Source organism: Rutidosis leptorrhynchoides, chromosome 6 (assembly GCF_046630445.1).
Source record: "Rutidosis leptorrhynchoides isolate AG116_Rl617_1_P2 chromosome 6, CSIRO_AGI_Rlap_v1, whole genome shotgun sequence".
In the NCBI taxonomy this organism is placed as follows: Eukaryota; Viridiplantae; Streptophyta; class Magnoliopsida; order Asterales; family Asteraceae; genus Rutidosis; species Rutidosis leptorrhynchoides.
In genome coordinates this window covers 159285261-159305731 of record NC_092338.1, presented here as the reverse complement: position 1 = coordinate 159305731, position 20471 = coordinate 159285261, and the positions used below count along the sequence as shown (strand labels likewise).

Genomic DNA, 20471 nt, shown 5'->3' with positions numbered 1-20471 from the left:
AATATGCGACGTTGATTAAATGTTAAGTATGGTTATCAAGTGCTCAACAACTTAGAATATTTTTATTAAAACGTATATATATGAAATCTTGTGGTCTATATTTATAACGCTGCCGGCATTAAACCTATATCTCACCAACTTTATGTTGACATTTTAAGCATGTTTATTCTCAGGTGATAACTAAAAGCTTCCGCTGCAACATGTTGAATTTAAGCAAGATCTTGAGTATGCATATTTGTGTCAAAAATAAAACTGCATATCGGAGGATTTGTAATGTAAAATATGTTGGAAGTCGTATTGTTATTATCACATGTAAAGTTTGTAAGTCTAAGATTATCGCTAAACGATAATCATTATTAAGTTGTTTAAACCTTGTATTTGTAATAAAAGCTATGGTTTGTATTGTAAAAAAACGAATGCAGTTTTTGAAAAATGTCGCATATAGAGGTCAATACCTCGCGATGAAATCATATGTTATTATATTCATCCTTATGGTTAAGGTCGGGTTTTGACAGAATCCCGCTTCTTCCTTTCCAAAATCCCTCTTGAGTGATTGGAAGTATTTAAGTTTTGAGAGAAAATGAAGAATAAAATGAAAAAGAAATAAAGAAAATGAGATGGGTGGACCAGAATTTGGGATAAGATCTGTCCAATACGCGAAATGACCAAAATGCCCTCAAACCCTTCATACACTAGTCGTACATACACGATACACCTATATATATATATATATATATATATATATATATATATATATATATATATATATATATATATATATATATATATATATATATATATATATATATATATATATTGTTGAACGTTTCCATAAACTCGCCATGCATACACACATTCATGACTTCATGTCACAACTAGAATAATATCATATTAAGTCCATCGTACGCCCTTTAAAACTACATATATTCGTTATACATCGTACGTGCTCCACATATACATTGTACGAACAAACGGGTCTTACAAATACCGAATAGTAAATAGTAATACAAACACACCCACACCCACACACACACACACACACACACACACATATATATATATATATATATATATATATATATATATATATATATATATATATATATATTATAAAATATTAAAATAGTATAATAATATAGAAAGTAAAACATACTCCTATATTCACTTTCTACTCCTATAATAAAATTATAAAAATGAAATCCTACTCAATAATTTTAAGTCTACTTCTCCATAGGTTTCTATCAGAAGTCATGTCCTCGGTCAAAAAAGCTCCTTCATGTCAAGTTTTAATCTATCCGCATTATATGTTAAGGTCGGTTATGTGTATTGATGCGCATTTTATGTTAAGGTCGGTTACCAAGCCAAGCTATGAAAGCAATGAAAAGTAAATGTTATGTATCAAGAGAATGATTTTATACACAAGTTATATGTATGTTATTTTTGTGCACAAGATATGTGTACGGTTACTAAGATTTATGAAAGATGATTTCGTACACGAGAAAGGTGTACTGTATTTAAAAGATATCGCATGTACATTACAGGTTGGTATAGGATTCGGGCTCATTTGTACCATGCAGGATTTAAATCTTGTGGTCTATCAAAATGATGAATTTTATTGTTTTATGATAAACCTATGAACTCACCAACCTTTTGGTTGACACTTGAAAGCATGTTTATTCTCATGTATGAAATAAATCTTCCGCTGTGCATTTGCTCATTTTAGAGACATTACTTGGAGTCATTCATGACATATTTCAAAAGGCGTTGCATTCGAGTCGTTGAGTTCATCAAGATTTTTATTAAGTCAATTATAGTTGGATATATTATGAAATGGTATGCATGCCATCAACTTTCAATGTAATGAAAGTTTGTCTTTTAAAAATGAATGCAACGTTTGTAAAATGTATCATATAGAGGTCAAGTACCTCGCGATGTAACCAATTGTAATGTATTCGTCCAGATGGATTAGGACGGGTCGTTAGAGTTGGTATCAGAGCGGTGGTCTTAGCGAACCAGGTCTTGCATTAGTGTGTCTAAATGATAGTTGTTTAGAAGCATTAGTGAGTCTGGACTTCGACCGTGTTTGCATGTCAAAAGTTTTGCTTATCATTTCATGTCAAAAATCATCTACTTATCATCCTTAGGAAATTACCTGCTTATCATTCCTAGTCGAGACACATCTTACTGCATTGATTGCATGAATAGTGTATAGACAAAATTCATATCTTAGCGTACCTGATAATTCATATCTTAACGTATCTGCTTACTGTAAACTTTTCCTGACATATTCCGTAAATTCCTCCGTAATCTACGAAATCTTTTGTTCTATATATAGATATTCTATGTAATTAGAATATCATCTGATATCCAAAAATCATTTCATATCGAAAACCCTTTATCTAACCGTACAAGACGAAACTCACAACTAGTTCAAGTTCCTCAGATTTCGACAGCTATTCCGATATGGATTTCCACTCGATCTCCGAAAGCAGTGTAACCGGAATGGATCAACCAATTATCGATCATTAATTCTAAATGAATTGGGGATGAGTTGGTAGTCGACTTAATCAATGGAGACGAGAAGAAAACGATCCTTTCCACCCACCAACATGCACTCTTGGCGAAGAACCTGAAGCACTTACCGGCGAACCTATCCGAAACACCATTTTCAGCCTCATTTCCAGGGTAGCTCGTCACGATTATATTCTATCTACAATTGTAAAAATTATTCATCCGCTCGTTCCGACCGACAATCATCCCAAAATAATGGAAAAAGCCAACGAGCTTCGCGCTTGAATAATCAATTTAGAAAATATGGTGCAAAACTTACCAGCTTCAGCAACATCACCGGCACCAACAGTACCACCAACAACCCAGGTTTCAACATCACATGCCTCAATATCTCACTCTGTACCTCGAGTATAATCATCGTTCTACATGACGTTCAACGTCATTTATCTTCGTTCTACCTAACGATTATGTAATCTCTAATATTTTAGAGATTATGTACTCTAGTTCTAATGGTAAATTAAATGAGATTAATATCATATTGACTCATTAAATCCATGATTACATCTGAAGAAAATATATATGTAAGTATATTTTCATAAAGATTGTAATGAAGAACTCTTGTGTACAAACTGTTAATGGTGAAAATATTTTAACGGGTAGGTAATACCCGAGAAATATTTAGATTTCACATTAACATGATATACTGTACATTCTTCAAATCCGATCCAACGGTCATTGAACTATCCTACCTACATCCACAAATATATGTATTCGTTCACCAAAGAACAACTATTCTCATTCAAATTCAATTTCATATTCGAATTTTGACCAATCAGAATCCAAGTCAAGATTTGACAAGTGACACAATGAAGAAAATAATGAATAAAATAAAATTGATTAGTAACCAATTAAATAACTACGTAAAATTTCTTCACCATATTCTAATCTTAGATATTTTAAATTCCGAGATTATATATTGGACTATTGGACTAATGAACTACTAACCTTGGACAATTAAAAAGCATTAACAGAATAGGAAATATAAATTATAACACATTTTGATTTAAAACATCGTTAATAAATTACATCTGCTACAGTTAAACATTCCTTCAAGTTTGCCACATGATTTCATCTTAAACATCCTTTGTATCTTGATGATTACAATCAGTGTTTAATCATCTAAAAACACAATTCTCTTGAAACCACCTCGGATTGATAACCGATGATTCAGATATGGTAGCATTAAATGCAGAGGAAATAGAAAAATTGTAGATGGTCTAAACGGCCAAAAGTTTGATGATAAAGAATGGAGTACTGGGAACGCTCGATAGAAAATCTAGTACTAAAAAATGGATTGAGCTAACCATGAAGGAGACCAAGGTCAAATACAAGGACCAAACCCTATATTCAAAGCATCTGGGTAATTCTGGATCCAATAAAATCTTTAGAGAATATTTTGCTTCGTACTCATGTTAAAATCTTGCGAAAAATTTTTCTTCCTTAATCTTTGAACTTAGAAATTCTAAAATATCATCATAAATATCTTCGTTATTTCTGAGGATATTTTCATAAATATTCTCGTCCAAAATTATATACCTCTTCGTGCTATCTGTATTCCATTATATTGGAACTACTGTAAAATCTAAGTATAAGTTATGGATGAATGGTGGAGAAATGTTGGGAATTGAAGCATGAGTTAGTATAATATAATGACGCCCGGCCAATGTGATTATATTACAGTAAGTCATGCTGAGTTTCTAATGGAACGTGATAAAGGATCACAGATCATACCTTTATCATGAACTATGTTACATAACTCTTTCATTCTACTTAACCTCTGAACATATCAAGAAAATATATTCTTGATAGTTCCATCCTCAGGGATTCTGGTAATTTGACAAATCAAATCATACTATTAACTTTCCTTTCTGCAAAGTATATTATGATTATTCGAAACTTCATACCTATGAATCCAAGACGTCTTAATCGCTTTACTTAAGGTCGGGAAGAGAAAACAAGAGCATGTAGCTCCGAAATATAAGGAAAAATATAAAGCCCGACCACAACACAGAAATTACAAACCGTGTATATCAATACATATTACAACGTAAAGACACGGGAGAATTAAAAACATTATAACCCCAAGGTAATCATAGAAGTAAACAAATTTCTCTGGTGATAAATGAAAGAGAAGAATGACAGAAGCGATAGTCAGGAAAATACAAAGTATTAGAAATGGATTAAGCATTTTAACAATCTTTAGAATTATGGATTAAGGAACAAAGTATAAGAATGGTGAAAATAATTGAACGGAAGAAGTTCATTTATAGTGAAATACCAGACAAAGCAATCGAGACAAATGATCGCATTTAATTAAGGAGATTTTAATTTCCATAAATCCCGAAGAATCAGATCTTTTAGATTCCAAGATTTTTTTTTAATCCCTTGAATTCCGGAATTCAAACGTGAGTACGTCAAAAGTAAAGACGAACATCTAATACCTTATTCCAATCTTTTGTAATAACTTCACCTATACTCTTCGAGTAATCGAATTGTTTTATCTGTATTACTTAATAGTGATAAAAATTTATTTATCAACTTCTATTCGTCATGAAAACATTTTTGTTGTTAGCCATGACGACCTCGACCAAATTTCGGGACGAAATTTCTTTAACGGGTAGGTACTGTGACGACCCGGAAATTTTTGACTAAATTTAAACTTAATATTTATATGGTTTCGACATGATAAGCAAAGTCTATTAAATTGAATTTCAAAATCTTTGAACTATTCCATGAATTCATAACCTCGACCATTTCCAATGATTCACGAACCATCAAATAATAAATAGAAATGCATATATACATAACTATACTTGTAAATAATTATATAAAAAAATACTAATGAACTATTATATGATTTAGTTTATTATGAAGGCAAACTTAAACTTGTTATTTAAAACATAATTAATTATGTAACAGTTGAAGTATCTAGATATAAATATATATATACATGATTGAGATACGTAATTTATTATTTTAAGGATACTATCATTATTAGGAGTATTATATGATTATTATTATTACTTTTATCATTAATATTATTATTAACAGTATGAAAAATTAAGGTTTTAATGACTTTACTAAGATTATGATTTAAATGAATTATTAGATATTATTATAATTTGTAAAAATTATCATTTTTATTAACTATCAATAATATTGATATCACTCTTAGTATTATTTTGATTATTAATATTAATATTATTATTTTCAATTATTATTATTAATATATATATAATTGTATTATTATTTAATTACATTTATTAATGATATTAATTTATATATAAATAAGACCAGATAAAGAATTCGATGTTGTTATACATCATCATCGAATTTTATTCTTGCCTTTAAATCTAGTACCATTCGATTTCCAAATCTCAGACACAAACAAATATATGGATTACAAACAACTTTAATGATATCACAACACTCGTACTATTATTCGAATTCTTTTTACAGCTACTAACTTTTGTTTTCTATCTAATTATCAAACACCACATTCAGTATCTAATCTAATCTAATTATATACATATACTAATGCAAAGGGGAAAACCATAGACAAAACCCACTCATATCAACACTAGTGGCTACCATTGCATCTGTTTTTAATTCGTTTTTCAAACAAGAAACCAAAACCCACTTCCTTATGTTTGTTACCCATCATTTTCTTTCTAACAACTTTACCACTAATTCAACCAACATACTATTAGAGAAATAATAACATATCCGTAATAATTGAAATGTGTTTGAGCATTATTGTGTTACTTTATTCACCTACTAACTTACATGATTATACATATATCAAAATACAATGCATATGGATCACAAACACTAATACCTCTTCAACACATTTCTTCAACACATTCTCTTCTTTTTCTGTAACTCGCGACTGTTGTGCAATTTGTTCCTTTGTGTTTTAATCGCAAGACCAAACCAAATCCTCACCATCGTATATTACCACCACCATCAAAATTGTTATTTCTTACTGATGCTTTTGTTCCTGCCTTGTCCCGTTCGAAAACATCATTTGAAACTTACTGTTGCTGCTTGTATTATCCTGTTCGAAAAACCACTCAACGAAGACCAAAACCACCACAACACCATCCTATACCACATAATTGTTTGCTTCTGCTTCTATTTTCTGTTTCGTTTCACAATATCATCGAGTACACCATCCTCAAGCCACCACCTTAAAATACCAAAACCACAACTTAAACCACCATCAATACTAGACCATCACCAATGTTGTCACCATTCAAACACCACCCAACAGCCACAAACTACTGCAACTATGATCGTTTTTTTCTGTTTTGCAACTGTAAAACCATCATTTTTGCCATCTGCTACAGTTGTATTGCTGCTACACCTGCAAAACCATAGCAAGCTAGAACACCTACGATATCTAATGATAAGCTATAAATTAGCCCACAACACCATCAAAATTTTCACATAAATCGAATCTGGTTACAGTTTAAGAAAAGAAAACCAAATATTCCAAGCTTTCATATTCGAATCAAACAGATAGATTACATCATAGCAAATCTAATAGGATCAGATAATAACGGATGGATAAATAATATAAATTTATATAAATCAATAAGTAAATGACACAAATCATTGTTCTTGTTTCCGGTTGTTACCCAACGATGATAACAATCAATGATAATGGATACAGTACCTGTGATAACTCTACTATGATTATTGATTTCTTCCTGGTTGAACGAACCTCAACTACTGCTTCGATTTCTTTCTGTTAACAACGAAGAATCAGACTAAAGTAGACGATTGAATGATGATGAAAAATAAAATCGATAACCTGTTATACCTCGATGAATGTTGTTAATCGATTGATCAATTAAGGAATCGAAGGTTCCATGAACTATGATATTTTCTTTCTCTGCTATCTCGATCTCGATCTGTTTTGGGGACTACCTGCGAAACCCTTGTTCTTTTATTAGGTATAAAGAAAAGATAATTATTATTATTATTATTATTATTATTATTATTATTATTATTATTATTATTATTATTATTATTATTATTATTATTATTATAATTATTATATTAATCTAATTCTTATTATTATTAGTAAATCGATTTCAATTCGATCGATTGTTGCAAATCAAACTGAATCTGGGCCATCGAGTTAAATAACGAGCCAGCCTTTTGTTTAAACACTTGGGCTTGTTGTGGACTAATTCCATGCTTGGGCTTGTAACCCACTTATTTTCTTACAAGGTACATTTAATAAATTTTATTAATTTTATCATTATTATTATATTTATTATTATTATTATTATTATTATTATTATTATTATTATTATTATTATTATTATTATTATTATTATTATTATTAGTATTATTATTATTAAATATTAAGTATTATATTCAAAATTAATATTTTCAATATCGTTATTATTAAACTTATCATTTTATTAAAAACTACTATTATTATTATATGTATGTATCATTATTTTACAATCATTATTATTATTTTTATTAACAATATTTTTTTATTATCATTATTTTGATTACCATTAATAATATTATTATTATTATTATTATTATCATGATCATAATTATTATTATTATAATTATTTTGATTATTAAAAATTATTACTATTATTATTATTATTATTATAAGCTAATGCAACTTTTTATTAATATTAATTTACCAAATAACAATTAGTTACAGAAAAACATATTTAATACATATAACATATAATTTACTAAAATTACAAATATATTACTAATAATATAAAATTTCGTTCGATTTCAATTATATGTGTTAATATAGATATAAATGATATAGGTTCGTGCATCAGAGGCCAACCCTGCATTGTTCAATATAGTCATATGTATTTTTTACTACAAAATACATTAGGTGAGTTCATTTGCTCCCTTTTACTCTTTACATTTTTGGGACTGAGAATACATGTGCTGTTTTTACAACTGCTTTATTAAATGCTTTTAAAATATATTTTGAACTGCGAATGTATGAAATGCTTTTATAAATGTTTGACAAGATAGACACAAGCAAAACATTCCTCGAATGAATTATTATGCAGACAGAAGTTCTGTGGATTATTATTGAATTAGTTGGACGTTATAATTGCCACTAATTGTTGTGAATATTTTCCCCTAATTATTATTGCTTGGTAACCTAAGAATTAGAATCAGGTATGGCCCTAATTCACGCGAATCCTAAAGGTAGCTACCGGGTTTAACACCCCCACCCAGAATGTTCACTAGACGGAAGGGCTAGTGGGCGTGGTGTTTAGTACTTCGAGGTTTATATATTATACATACGAGATGTTCTATTTTGGGGATATTATTGATGCGCATTATATGTTAAGGTCGGTTACCAAGCCAAGCTATGAAAGCAATGAAAATTAAATGTTATGTATCGAGAGAATGATTTTATACACAGGTTATGTGTATGTTATTTTTGTACACAAGATATGTGTACGGTTACTAAGATTTATGAAAGATGATTTCTTACACGAGAAAGGTGTACTGTATTTAAAAGATATCGCATGTACATTACAGGTGGGTATAGGATTCGGGCCCATTTGTACCATGCAGGATTTAAATCTTGTGGTCTATCAAAATGATGAATTTTATTGTTTTATCATAAACCTATGAACTCACCAACCTTTTGGTTGACACTTGAAAGCATGTTTATTCTCAGGTATGAAAGAAATCTTCTGCTGTGCATTTGCTCATTTTAGAGACATTACTTGGAGTCATTCATGACATATTTCAAAAGACGTTGCATTCGAGTCGTTGAGTTCATCAAGATTATTATTAAGTCAATTATAGTTAGATATATTATGAAATGGTATGCATGCCGTCAACTTTTAATGTAATGAAAGTTTGTCTTTTAAAAACGAATGCAATGTTTGTAAAATGTATCATATAGAGGTCAAGTACCTCGCGATGTAACCAATTGTAATGTATTCGTCCAGATGGATTAGGACGGGTCGTTAGATCCACTTCAACCATCCTACTTTTATATGGTGAGTCACGTCCTCATCAATCCTTCCTGATTTTTGAAGCATCGAGCCTAAGTATCTAAAGGAATCTTTCGGTGGTAAGATCTGGTCCCCAATTCGAATATTCACTATATCGTTGTCTTCTTCCTCGTTCATCTTGAAATCACATCTAAGGTATTCCGATTTATGTCTGCTAATTCGTAGGCCATTTTGCTCCAAGGCGGTCCTCCATTGCTCAAGCCTTCTATTTAGCTCATCCTGAGAATCCGAAACTACTACAATATCGTCAGAAAATATTAAGCACCATGGGATGCTCTCATGTATCCTTTGAGATAGCTCGTCTAGGATCAAAGCGAAAAGGTATGGGCTAAGGGTCGATCCCTGATGTAAGCCTACTTCTACTGGGAAAAACTCTGTGTTACCTACTGTTGTTCGTACGCGAGTCTTCGCTCCGTCATACATGTCTCTAATAGTTCTTATATATCTACTAGGGACACCCCTAGCATTAAGAGTCTTCCATATCAACTCACACAGAACACTGTCATAGGCTTTCTCCAAGTCTAAGAACACCATATGTAGGTTCTTTTGTTTTTCCCTATACTTCTCCATAAGGCTTCTGATAATGTGAATCGCCTCCATCGACGAGCGTCCTGGCATGAAACCGAATTGGTTCTCTGAAACCTTTGTCTCTCGTCGGAGCCTAGTCTCAATTAGGGTTGTAAATGAGCCAAACTACTCGCGAGCTACTCGAGCACGACTCGTTAAAAACTCGATTCAAGCCGAGCCTAAACGAGCTCGAGCCCGAGCTTGAACACGATTTTAGCATCGATTACTAAACGAGCTCGAGCTCAAGCTTCTTATATCGAGCTCGAACAGGCTCGCGAGCCTAAACGAGCTTTTTATTTATATGCATTATTTATTATTTCAAATTAATAATATACTAAATAATTACAAAATAGTAACTATTTTATGTATAAATACACAATAGAATAAGTAAACTGAATCATATATAATTAGGGGTGTGCATGGTACGGGAAGAACCGAAGACCGTATCGGACCGAACCGATTTCGAACCGAACTGAGCTTTTTCGGTCCAGTCCTTGGTCCATAATTTTACGGATTTTTGGTCTCGATCCGGACCGAACCGGACCGGACCAAAACTGAAAAAATACTAGAAAAACCCGAACCGTACCGTACCGAACAGAACCAATAATATTTGGTCCGGTCCTCAGTCCATGTTTTTGCTTCAAATTGGGATTTGGGAAGGAACCGAACCGAACAAGTTTGGTCCGGAACCGTACCAAGCACACCCCTATATATAATATAAAGATGTGCAATAAATTAAATAAAAAATAAATAAAATAATAATAATAAAAGTTACTATTTTTGAATAAACAAGTCGAGCTCGAGCCGAGCTCGAGTTTGCATAAATCCAGACGAGCCGAGCTCGAGCTTAATACTCAAGGCTCGAATCAAGCTCAGTAAAATTAGAATGATCCAAGCTCGAGCCTAGTCGATCTCGGCTCGGCTCGGCTCGGCTCGTTTACACCCCTAGTCTCAATCACTCTCTCACAAAGCTTCATTGTATGACTGGGTAACTTTATAACTCTATAGTTACTGCATATTTGTGCATCCCCCTTGTTCTTGTAGATGGGAATGACCTCACTGAGTCTCCATTCCATTGACATCTTTGTGCTTCTAAACGTAGTGTTGAAAAGGTTTGTCAACCATCTAACTCCGTCGTCTCCTAAGCACCGCCACACCTCTATAGGGATCTGGTCTGGTCCTACTGCTTTGTTATTCCCATCTTACGTAGGGCCAATCTAACTTCCTCCCGGTTGATTCTCGTGCAGAAGCAGTTGTTTTGATAATGGAGTACCTCTCGTACTTCACCGTTTTGTACGGTTCCATCTGTAACATCCCGCCTTTTTCCATTTACTTTCCGTTTAACTATTTTAAAGTCTGTTATATAATTATAACATCCTCCGTTAATACGCGTTTTAAAATATTTCATTTAGGTAATTCACGCACCCGATTTAAACTCGAAGGACTAAAATCGCCAAAGGGTCAAACTAGTGACTAGGTCAACTAGTCAACCCTTCTCCTCCATCCACTCATTCATCTTCCCTTTTCTACTTTTGATACTTTCAAATTCTCTCAACTCTCAAGCAAAGAATCACCATCTATTTCAAATCGAGCAAGCATCAATCCAAACAAATTACATATTTGGAATCCTCGCATCTTCCTCTTCGATTCCATACCGATTTCATTGCATTTGGGTAACTTTCTAAAATCACTAGATTCTTTGTTCTTGATGTTTTTAACTTATAAAAGTGTTAATTAATGTCTATGGCTCAAGTCTAACATGAATATGTATTTGGTTTGCTCAATTTATTGTTTTGGGTAACTAGCATGAACTTATCAAATGGGTGTGTTTAATCTTGGGTTTTGGATGATTAAATGTTGTTAGATGTTGAAAGTGCATGTATTAAATGTGTTTCTAACATCACTAGCTTCAAATTGATATGTAGGTTGACATGGATTGGCTTCATAAGTAAAATTGTTAAATTTGTGAATTTGGGTTAGGGTTTGATAGGAGTAAAATGAACCTTTGATGCATTGAATGCTTTGCAATGTTGTTTGTAAGTGTTTAGTTGCATTGTATGCGTAATTATCTACGAAACGGCGTATCATATGTGTGCATTTATTTTCCAAATCATAATTATGCATTTATGAAATTGAAGCATTAATGATGAGCATTAATTGATCATTTAATTTGGAATTTCGATTATTACAAATGATGTTTTTGATTGATGAAACGTGTTTAGTTGTGTTCCTTGTCAAATTACCTTTCCAACGATATAAGATATGTGTCATAAGTGTTTACGGTTTGTGAATTGTGCTAAATTGAAGATTGGATTTAGACTTGAACAATTGAAACTGACCAGGCACCAGACCACGTTAAGTGTCGCGGCGCGGCCCTCCTTGGTCATGGTGCGGCATTTGCCGTGTTTGGCTTCTGACCTACATTGTCAAAATTCGAAAAATGTTTGCTATGCTACGCACCTCCGATTCACATGTAACTTGTTCTAACATGCTTATATATGAATAAAAACCTCAGAAAAATAGTTCGGGACCCGACCCGAATGTGTTGACTTTTTCGTTGACTTTGACTTGACCAAAGTTGACTTTTGTCCAAACTTAATCAAATACTTATGCAATCATTCTAACATGCTTTTATACTTGTACCTTGCATGAAACATGACAATTTGATTCACATGCTATTATAATCGAGTCGTAACGAGCCATAGGACTAATTGCACACTTTGACCAATCGTGTTTACTGTTATTGATACGACCTACTTGTTTAGGTCAAGACTAGCATTCGTCCTTGCACACGTTTACTTGTGAAGTACTTTTATACGCTTGCACTCAAGGTGAGATCATAGACCCACCTTTTCAACAACTTTTACTTTAAACTATGGGATGAGAAACATATACGTATCATACTTTTATGCTTTGAACACAAGTATGAAAACAAACATTCCACGTGCGAGTTTGAACAAAAAACCTCAATTCAATTATCATTAGTTACACTTGCAGGGTATAAACGAGAACTTATATTATGTGATCACATGGGCTTGACGAGCCTCATTCGGACGGTTCGCTACCGTTAGCGGATGAAATATATTTTCGAGTATAGTGTATGTTCTAACACTACGTAACAGGGTACAAAACAGTTAAGTCTTGATAATTGGGTGCTCGCGAACATACTTTTGGAATACAAACGATTTGGATAATCAACTATATAAAATCTTGTGGTTCAAAAACAACGTTACTAATACACCTATGATTTCACCAACGTTTTTCGTTGACAGTTTTCTATATGTTTTCTCAGGTCCTTGAACGCTAGGTGATACATGCTTCCGTACTTTATTTTTGATACTTGTTTGGATGTCGAGTATATATGCATACATGGAGCATCTTTTGGATTACTTTCAAAATTGTGTCGCATAGGTTTCATTTGTACGTTAAACATTGTAGTGTAACTAGTCGTGGAACTACCTTTGTAAACTTTAAACACTTTTACATTTGAAATGAATGCGACATATTTTGGTCAAACGTCATTTTAAAGACTTATGACTACGTAACGGGACCTAAGTAGACGGCGCCGTCAATGACGATTTTGTCGGGTCGCTACACCATCCTCACTGAAAAACGATGAGAAATACCCTTCCCATCTTTTTCTAATATCGTCTTCTCTCACTATACTATAACCCACCTCGTCTTTAATATATATGATGTTATCTAGATCCCTTCTTCTTCGCTCCCTAGCTTTGGCTATCCTATATATGTCATTTGCTCCCTCTTTAGAGTCTAGTTTTCTATATAAATCTTCATAAGCTTTATCCATTGCCAGTGCTACGACCTTCTTTGCCTCTCTCCTGGCTTCTTTATATCTCTCTTCTACCCTAGTTCTCTCAGCAAGAGTCCCCTCTCTAAAAGTTAAGAGCTCTCTAAACCTCGCCTGTTTACAGGCGGCTTTCGTTTGAACTTCGTCACTAAACCACCACTGTTCTCTACTACCCTTATGGGCTCTCGATGTCCCAACTTCCACCCCTAGGGACTCTTTGGTCACATCTCTAATGGTGGACGCCAGACGGTTCCACATCTGGTCTGCGTCGAAAAGGTCAGCGCTTTCCATTTCTACACTCATTATTTCAGTAACCGTCGCCCTAAAAGTCTCTGCTTTTGCTCCTTTCAGGTTCTTCCAAAGGATTCTAGGTTGTACAACCCTCACCCACCTACTTACTCTTCCCTAGGTGGCTAAATTCATGACCAACAATCTGTGTTGGGAGGAGCAAGTCAAGGCTGGGAGGACTTTACAGTCCCTACAATTCCTAAGGTCCCCTTTACCGAGAAGCAAAAAGTCAATCTGGGTACTACGACCCCCGCTATGAAAAGTGGCTAACTGAGCATCCTGCTTCTTGAAGAAAGAGTTTGTAACAACCAAATCATGGGCAATAAAGAACTCCAGTATAGAGCGTCCTTCTTCATTTCTAACACCATACCCAAAGCCCCCATGGGTTCCCTCATAACCTTTGGCATCCGCTCCTATGTGTCCATTCAGATCGCCCCCTATAATTAGGCGATGGTCGGCTGGACACCCCCTCACAACCTCGTCTAACAATTCCCAAAAGTTCTTCTTTCCACGTCTCCTAAACCAGCGTGAGGTGCGTACGCACTAATGACCGTGAAAGTCTCCTCGTTAATAATGATGCTAACCGACATAATCCTATCGCTAAACCTACCCACATCAAAGTAAAATCAAGTGGCCACCTCCTTTTTCTCTACTAGCCATGTGAGTGTTAAAAATAAACAACTAGATGCCCATCATAATTATACATCTTCTGTTTGTGGATCAAAATGCCCTCCTCCCATTGGTCCAAAACATACTATTCACCACTTTTTTCCCCACTTCCTTTTCCCATTTATATATATATATATATATATATATATATATATATATATATATATACTAATTAGCGTAAACATTCCTGCAACCCGGCTAGCACTACCTCCAATCCTGTTATACTGTAGCAGTGTTTTCCCCCCCTTTTTTTTTTTCCCTGCACCGCTCATTCACCTTCTCATATCTACACAGCCCTTCCATAGATTTCTGCCCCAATAAAAAAAACCTAGCATCATCAATTAGGGTTTCAGTCGTGCATTTATATATATATATATATATATATATATATATATATATATATATATATATATATATATATATATATATATATATATATATATACTGCAACCCCATTGGCTAGCACTACCTCCAATCCTGTTATACTGTAGCAGTGCCCCCCCCCCTGCACCGCTCATTCACCTTCTCATATCTACACAGCCCTTCCATAGCTTTCTGCCCCAAAAAAAAACCCTAGCATCTTTCAGTCGTGCAGTATATACTAATTAGCGTAAACATTCCTGCAATTTCATTCCTGTTATACTGTAGCAGTGTCCCCCCCCCCCCCCCCCCCCCCCCCTTTCCCTGCACCGCTCATTCACCTTCTCATATCTACATAGCCCTTCCATAGCTTTCTGCCCCCCAAAAAAAAACCTAGCATCATCAATTAGGGTTTCAGTCGTGGATTTGAGATCAACCGTTACATTTGTGTATAACGTTAGGGTTTCAGGCTACTAATTAGGGTTTTTGATATCCAAATCAAATGGTTATCATGGCTGCGTTTGTTCGATGGGTACCGTTAAAATTTAAGCCTTTCGGGCGGTGTTTGTTCGATGGTTACAGATTCGATTGTTAAGGTATTTTATTTATCTATTGCCTTTTTCTTATCAATTTTTGGGTTTACTATGTATTACTCCGTATAATTTTCTGTTTAGGTAATCATTAGTGATTAAATTTTGTGTTTGATTTTAAGTTTGTAGCACTAATTTTTATGCTTGAATGTATACATGGCCATCTCTTAAACCCTTTGTTAGATTGACGCATCAGGTTTTTTTGTATTACTATCAACTTATTACTTTAATTAAATATATTTAAATTCAATTGAAAGTTACTCTTTTAGGTAGCATTATGGCTTTGTTATTCTTTTAGGTTGATATATTACTTTTTGTGTGTATCGTTTCAGTCATTTTGTTACTATATGATAACTCTGTTTTCAAAATGTTAAATTTTATGTATATATATATATATATATATATATATATATATATATATATATATATATATATATATATATATATATATATATATGCCAACTTTAACTGTAAAAAGTAAGGATATCTGCTGTAAACTGCCTATGATATTAGGTGCTTCAAGAGTAAATTACGTGCTAATGTGTTCATTCAGTAAATTAGAAGGTTCAAAATGTGAACTTTGTTGCTGTTTGTTGCACGGAATGTATGTGCTTTAACTCTACATAACGGTACATGTGTCAAGTCTTCAAGAACGTTTAAAAGTAGCAAAACTTCTAATGTGTGGACCTTAAGATAGAACTCATTTTTTTGTTACGAAGTCAGTAGGCAAAGTAAAAAAGGTATAATATGGATCTGAATCATGGTTTATGCATTGTGTTTTAACCAGTTGGTTGCTTTCATAATTTATCTAATTATAATAAGTTATACTTTAGTTTTCATTTATCTTAATGTTGTGTGCTTTGGCTGTATATTATTATATTATTGCTTAGAATGTTAACTGTTCTTAAATTAGTTCGCCTTAAGTTTATATCAAATTAAATTTAATCTCTCTTTTGGTATATCAAGTTCATCACATTTATAAGCTATTATTTTTAAGTAAGCCTACTGTGGTTTTACATTGAAGAGTGGTTAACATTTTGACGCATTTCACATGAACTTTTTATTGAATTTACTGACTGTAGCCGGGCTGGTAACTCTTACAGGGTCTTCAAACGAAAACGTTGATCTCGACAAAAAAAAAAAAAAGATTTCTAATTTGTATGATATTGTATCTTTTGATCAAGTTAGACATAATTTCAAGATGCTGGCTCTGTACACTCATACATGTATACATGTTTGTATTTTATTTTAAGGGCAGGTTTTCAATGATACAACCACATCTTCGAATATAGCAGCTCACAATCTGAAGAAACGTTAAATGAGCATTACAATGGAGTTCATGAAAGTCTCTACCATCAGGTTTCTGATGAATCTACACTTCATGGTGAGTGCATTTGTTTTGTTAAGTTTTATCTTTTTCTGATTGTTTATCTTTTTTGTTATTTAGTTGTGATTTGAATTTAGTATGTGTTTAAGTTCCTTTATTTAATTGAGTATGCTCATATTAGCGGTTTTTTTTATTTGTTAGACTTTTGGAAGTAACTCTATAGTAAAATTACAGTCAAAATTGAGAAAAGTCTTGGTTTCGACTATTTGAACACTTGACCCGATTGGCCAAAAAGTGTCAAAATGGGTAACGGTCAATGTGGAGACGTCCCAGATGTCGAGTCAAGTGAGTTTAGAAGTTTTGGTGTCTCGAGATTGAGTTTTGGGTGTGTTTTGGTTGAAATTGGAAATTATGACCCGTATGGGCCATATGAATATATGTAGAGTGCGGTAAGATGTATACTTTAAACCAACTGCATTCATTTTCAGAGTATTAGTTTCCAGACAAATTATGTATTATCTAATACATGTAAAAAGAGTGGGTTTAGGTTTAGAATTTTTTTTCCCTAACAGTAATGTCGTAATGGGTACCACAACACTACTTTACCTATTTGGACAAAAAAAGTAAGAAGTATCATGTATACAAATGGAGTTTAAAATACATTAATACCTTCTATTACAATATGCACACCTAAATAATGTTTTAATTTGTTATTCATGTGTATTCGATTTTTTTTTTTTTTAATTTATGTTGATTTGAGTTGTAATACTTTGTGACTGAATTGTTATTCATTTGATTAATACAGAATAGAACCAATAACGATGATTGCATATCTCAAACTGAACGATATCAACAAAGTTCTAGAAGCAAGAGTGTACTGAATATGAATCTCGCGTCACCCGAGAAATACAAAAGCAAACTCTTTTTGTTGTCTGCTGCTAGATAAAGATGTTACTTAAACTAAATCAACTATATACATATGAGTTTTCAAAAAATAAGTGTTAAATCACATGTTCATATTATTAGTGTTAAACACATTCTATCACTGTTAACATATTCATAATACTATGTTTTTAGCATGTACTTAATCGTTTTTCGACCTTTTATTGGTTTGTAATTTCTGGAATTTCTAACAGGTAGTTTACATGTAAAGTTTCCTTTTTTAGTTCGACAAGTGGTGACAAATGTACCATTACAACATAGTTATTTAAAAGTGTGGTGTACAATATATGTTTTTGTATGCTATGTATTTCTACATGGGTTCTTGCATACATTTAACCATATAGTCAAGAAGTGCATCACCATTATAGGTGTCCAAATAGTCAGGTCAAACAAGTTTGCAATTTTTTTAGGTAACAATCTCTTCTTGCCACCTGAATAATGTTTTATAATTGTTATTCATATGCATTTTGTTTAGCTTTTTTTTTTTATTTATTTTTTTTTTTTTTAATTTATGTTGATTTGATTTGAGTTGTAATGTTTTGTTACTGAATTGTTATCTTTGGTAAAAGAGAATGAATAGAAGCATATGATTTGGCAGCTAACGGGATTTTGCTTTATATAACATGTATGAAAACAAAAGCGTATAATTGGGCTACTGTGTTGGTCGTGAAATGGATCAAATACAAGTTGTTTATTGGTTCAAATTTAAATTTATATTTCCCGGAAATTGTAATATATAAATGATTATAATTAAAATAATCTTTGGTGACTCTTGGCCCAAATTGCATAATACGCATGATCAGTGAAAATTTTAAGACATTTTAATGTCGTGAAATTTCCATGGTCTTTAAGATAAGAGGCTAGCTCCTGTCTTGGTTGGGACAGCTAGCTTATTGGTCCACTGCCTCCCCTTTGAAATAAGCATCGGTCTGAATCCCCACCCCCGCATAACACTTACTATATTTTTAAAGAAAAACTGAAAAAACGCTTCACTTCCTGACCTTATTCTCGAGTAGGAAGGGTTCTCGCTACTAAATCAATTTATTCAGTAAAATAGGGGGCCCTAAAATGCCTCGGGACGACAGCACGTTACATCATAGCAGCACGACCAAATGGAGGCGGAAAGCCGGTTGGGCGCTAGCGCTTTATATTATACTAATTAAGGGCCTTTCCCTTATTAGTAAAGTTGCTCGAGGCCGGAAAATGAGAATACAATCTAGAAGATCTGGTGGTCTAATCATGAGGGTAGTATTTTATCATGGTGTCGGATCCTAAGTTTTTATGGATTCCTTCTTTGTTACCGGGGCCGCTGCTTCATTTCGTATAGTGATAACGCTTTCTCTTTCTTAGCGCTCCGCCCCCCCTTGTATAGTAAGGGGAACACTTAGGTTGCACGGCTTTCTCTTATACTTATAAGGGTCTATTTTCTCTGACTTGACCAAAGGATTTATCTCATCATGTTTGGCCACAGTTGTTCAACATTTGTTTTTGTTATGTTAGTGCCAACATTTCTTATGCATGGTTAACTTTAAGAAATATGTGTAACTATATAAATTGGGAAATTTTGGAAGGTTAAGGGATATGTATGAAATTATAGAATTTGTTGACGGGTGACAGACGCAAAACGATTGAGGCTAGGGTATGTCGAAAATGGATAGCAAGAATATCAACAAGCACATCCCCAATTCAATACTGTTGGTAATTGGCAATTTCGACGGGACGTACCAAAATGCGCCGCTAAGCGCGGACCACATATCTAGTTCTTACCTCCACCCTTGCGTTCTCCCATGCCTTCTTGATCTAATATCCTCTTTCTCTCAATCTCGATCGATTCATCCATCCCAAAATTCTTCCCATCGATTCAATTCAACAAATGCCAAATTGAATTTTCTATCCGATTCAATTCTAAATAATTGATTTCCAAAGGTAAGTGCAAGTGCACCCTTCATCTATGCTTATTAATCAATCAATTGCGATGTACATATCTATCAATCTGTCTGTGTCTTTAAACTGAATTTTTTTTCTTCTTTGTTTACCTTTTTCCACAGGTATGCAGTTCAAAAGAAACATACTGTATTAATTATATTTTGGTATGTTTTTATCAATTATTTCTTCATCTTCATCCGCTTTCTTCTCTCTTTTAATTCCTCTTTATCATTTTTTATCTGCCAGCACCAATTATGTTAGCTCGTCTAGCAAAGGTAACAATTTTTATTAGTTTTATCAATTTCAGGCACACACATCTAATTTATTGCGTGTTGATATTAATCGATTGTGTTTATAGATTACGTGTTTACTGATTATGTATGTGTATA

The 20471-nt window shown here is 33.3% G+C and overlaps 2 protein-coding genes and 1 long non-coding RNA gene across 4 annotated transcripts; 1 reads left to right on the top strand and 2 right to left on the bottom strand.

Annotated features, from left to right (window-relative positions):
* Nucleotides 1-11053: 11053 nt before the first annotated feature.
* On the bottom strand, nt 11054-14283 carry LOC139854211 (uncharacterized). The gene is made up of 2 exons (XM_071843529.1): nt 13749-14283; nt 11054-11355 (listed from the first exon to the last, which is right to left on the bottom strand). Exons 1-2 carry the CDS (start codon nt 14281-14283, stop codon nt 11054-11056), a joined length of 837 nt encoding a protein of 278 aa, XP_071699630.1.
* Nucleotides 14284-14385: 102 nt separating this feature from the next.
* LOC139854209 (uncharacterized) lies at nt 14386-15221 on the bottom strand. The gene is made up of 2 exons (XM_071843527.1): nt 15214-15221; nt 14386-14785 (listed from the first exon to the last, which is right to left on the bottom strand). Exons 1-2 carry the CDS (start codon nt 15219-15221, stop codon nt 14386-14388), a joined length of 408 nt encoding a protein of 135 aa, XP_071699628.1.
* A 397-nt stretch (nt 15222-15618) lies between these two features.
* LOC139856129 (uncharacterized) lies at nt 15619-18423 on the top strand. Of its 2 annotated transcripts, none has more exons than XR_011761686.1 (3): nt 15619-15893; nt 17141-17271; nt 18020-18423. It is a non-coding gene; the product is annotated as an uncharacterized lncRNA (long non-coding RNA). The 2 variants fall into 2 exon arrangements; XR_011761685.1 differs by having other exon boundaries at nt 17146-17271; nt 18020-18422.
* Nucleotides 18424-20471: the final 2048 nt, after the last annotated feature.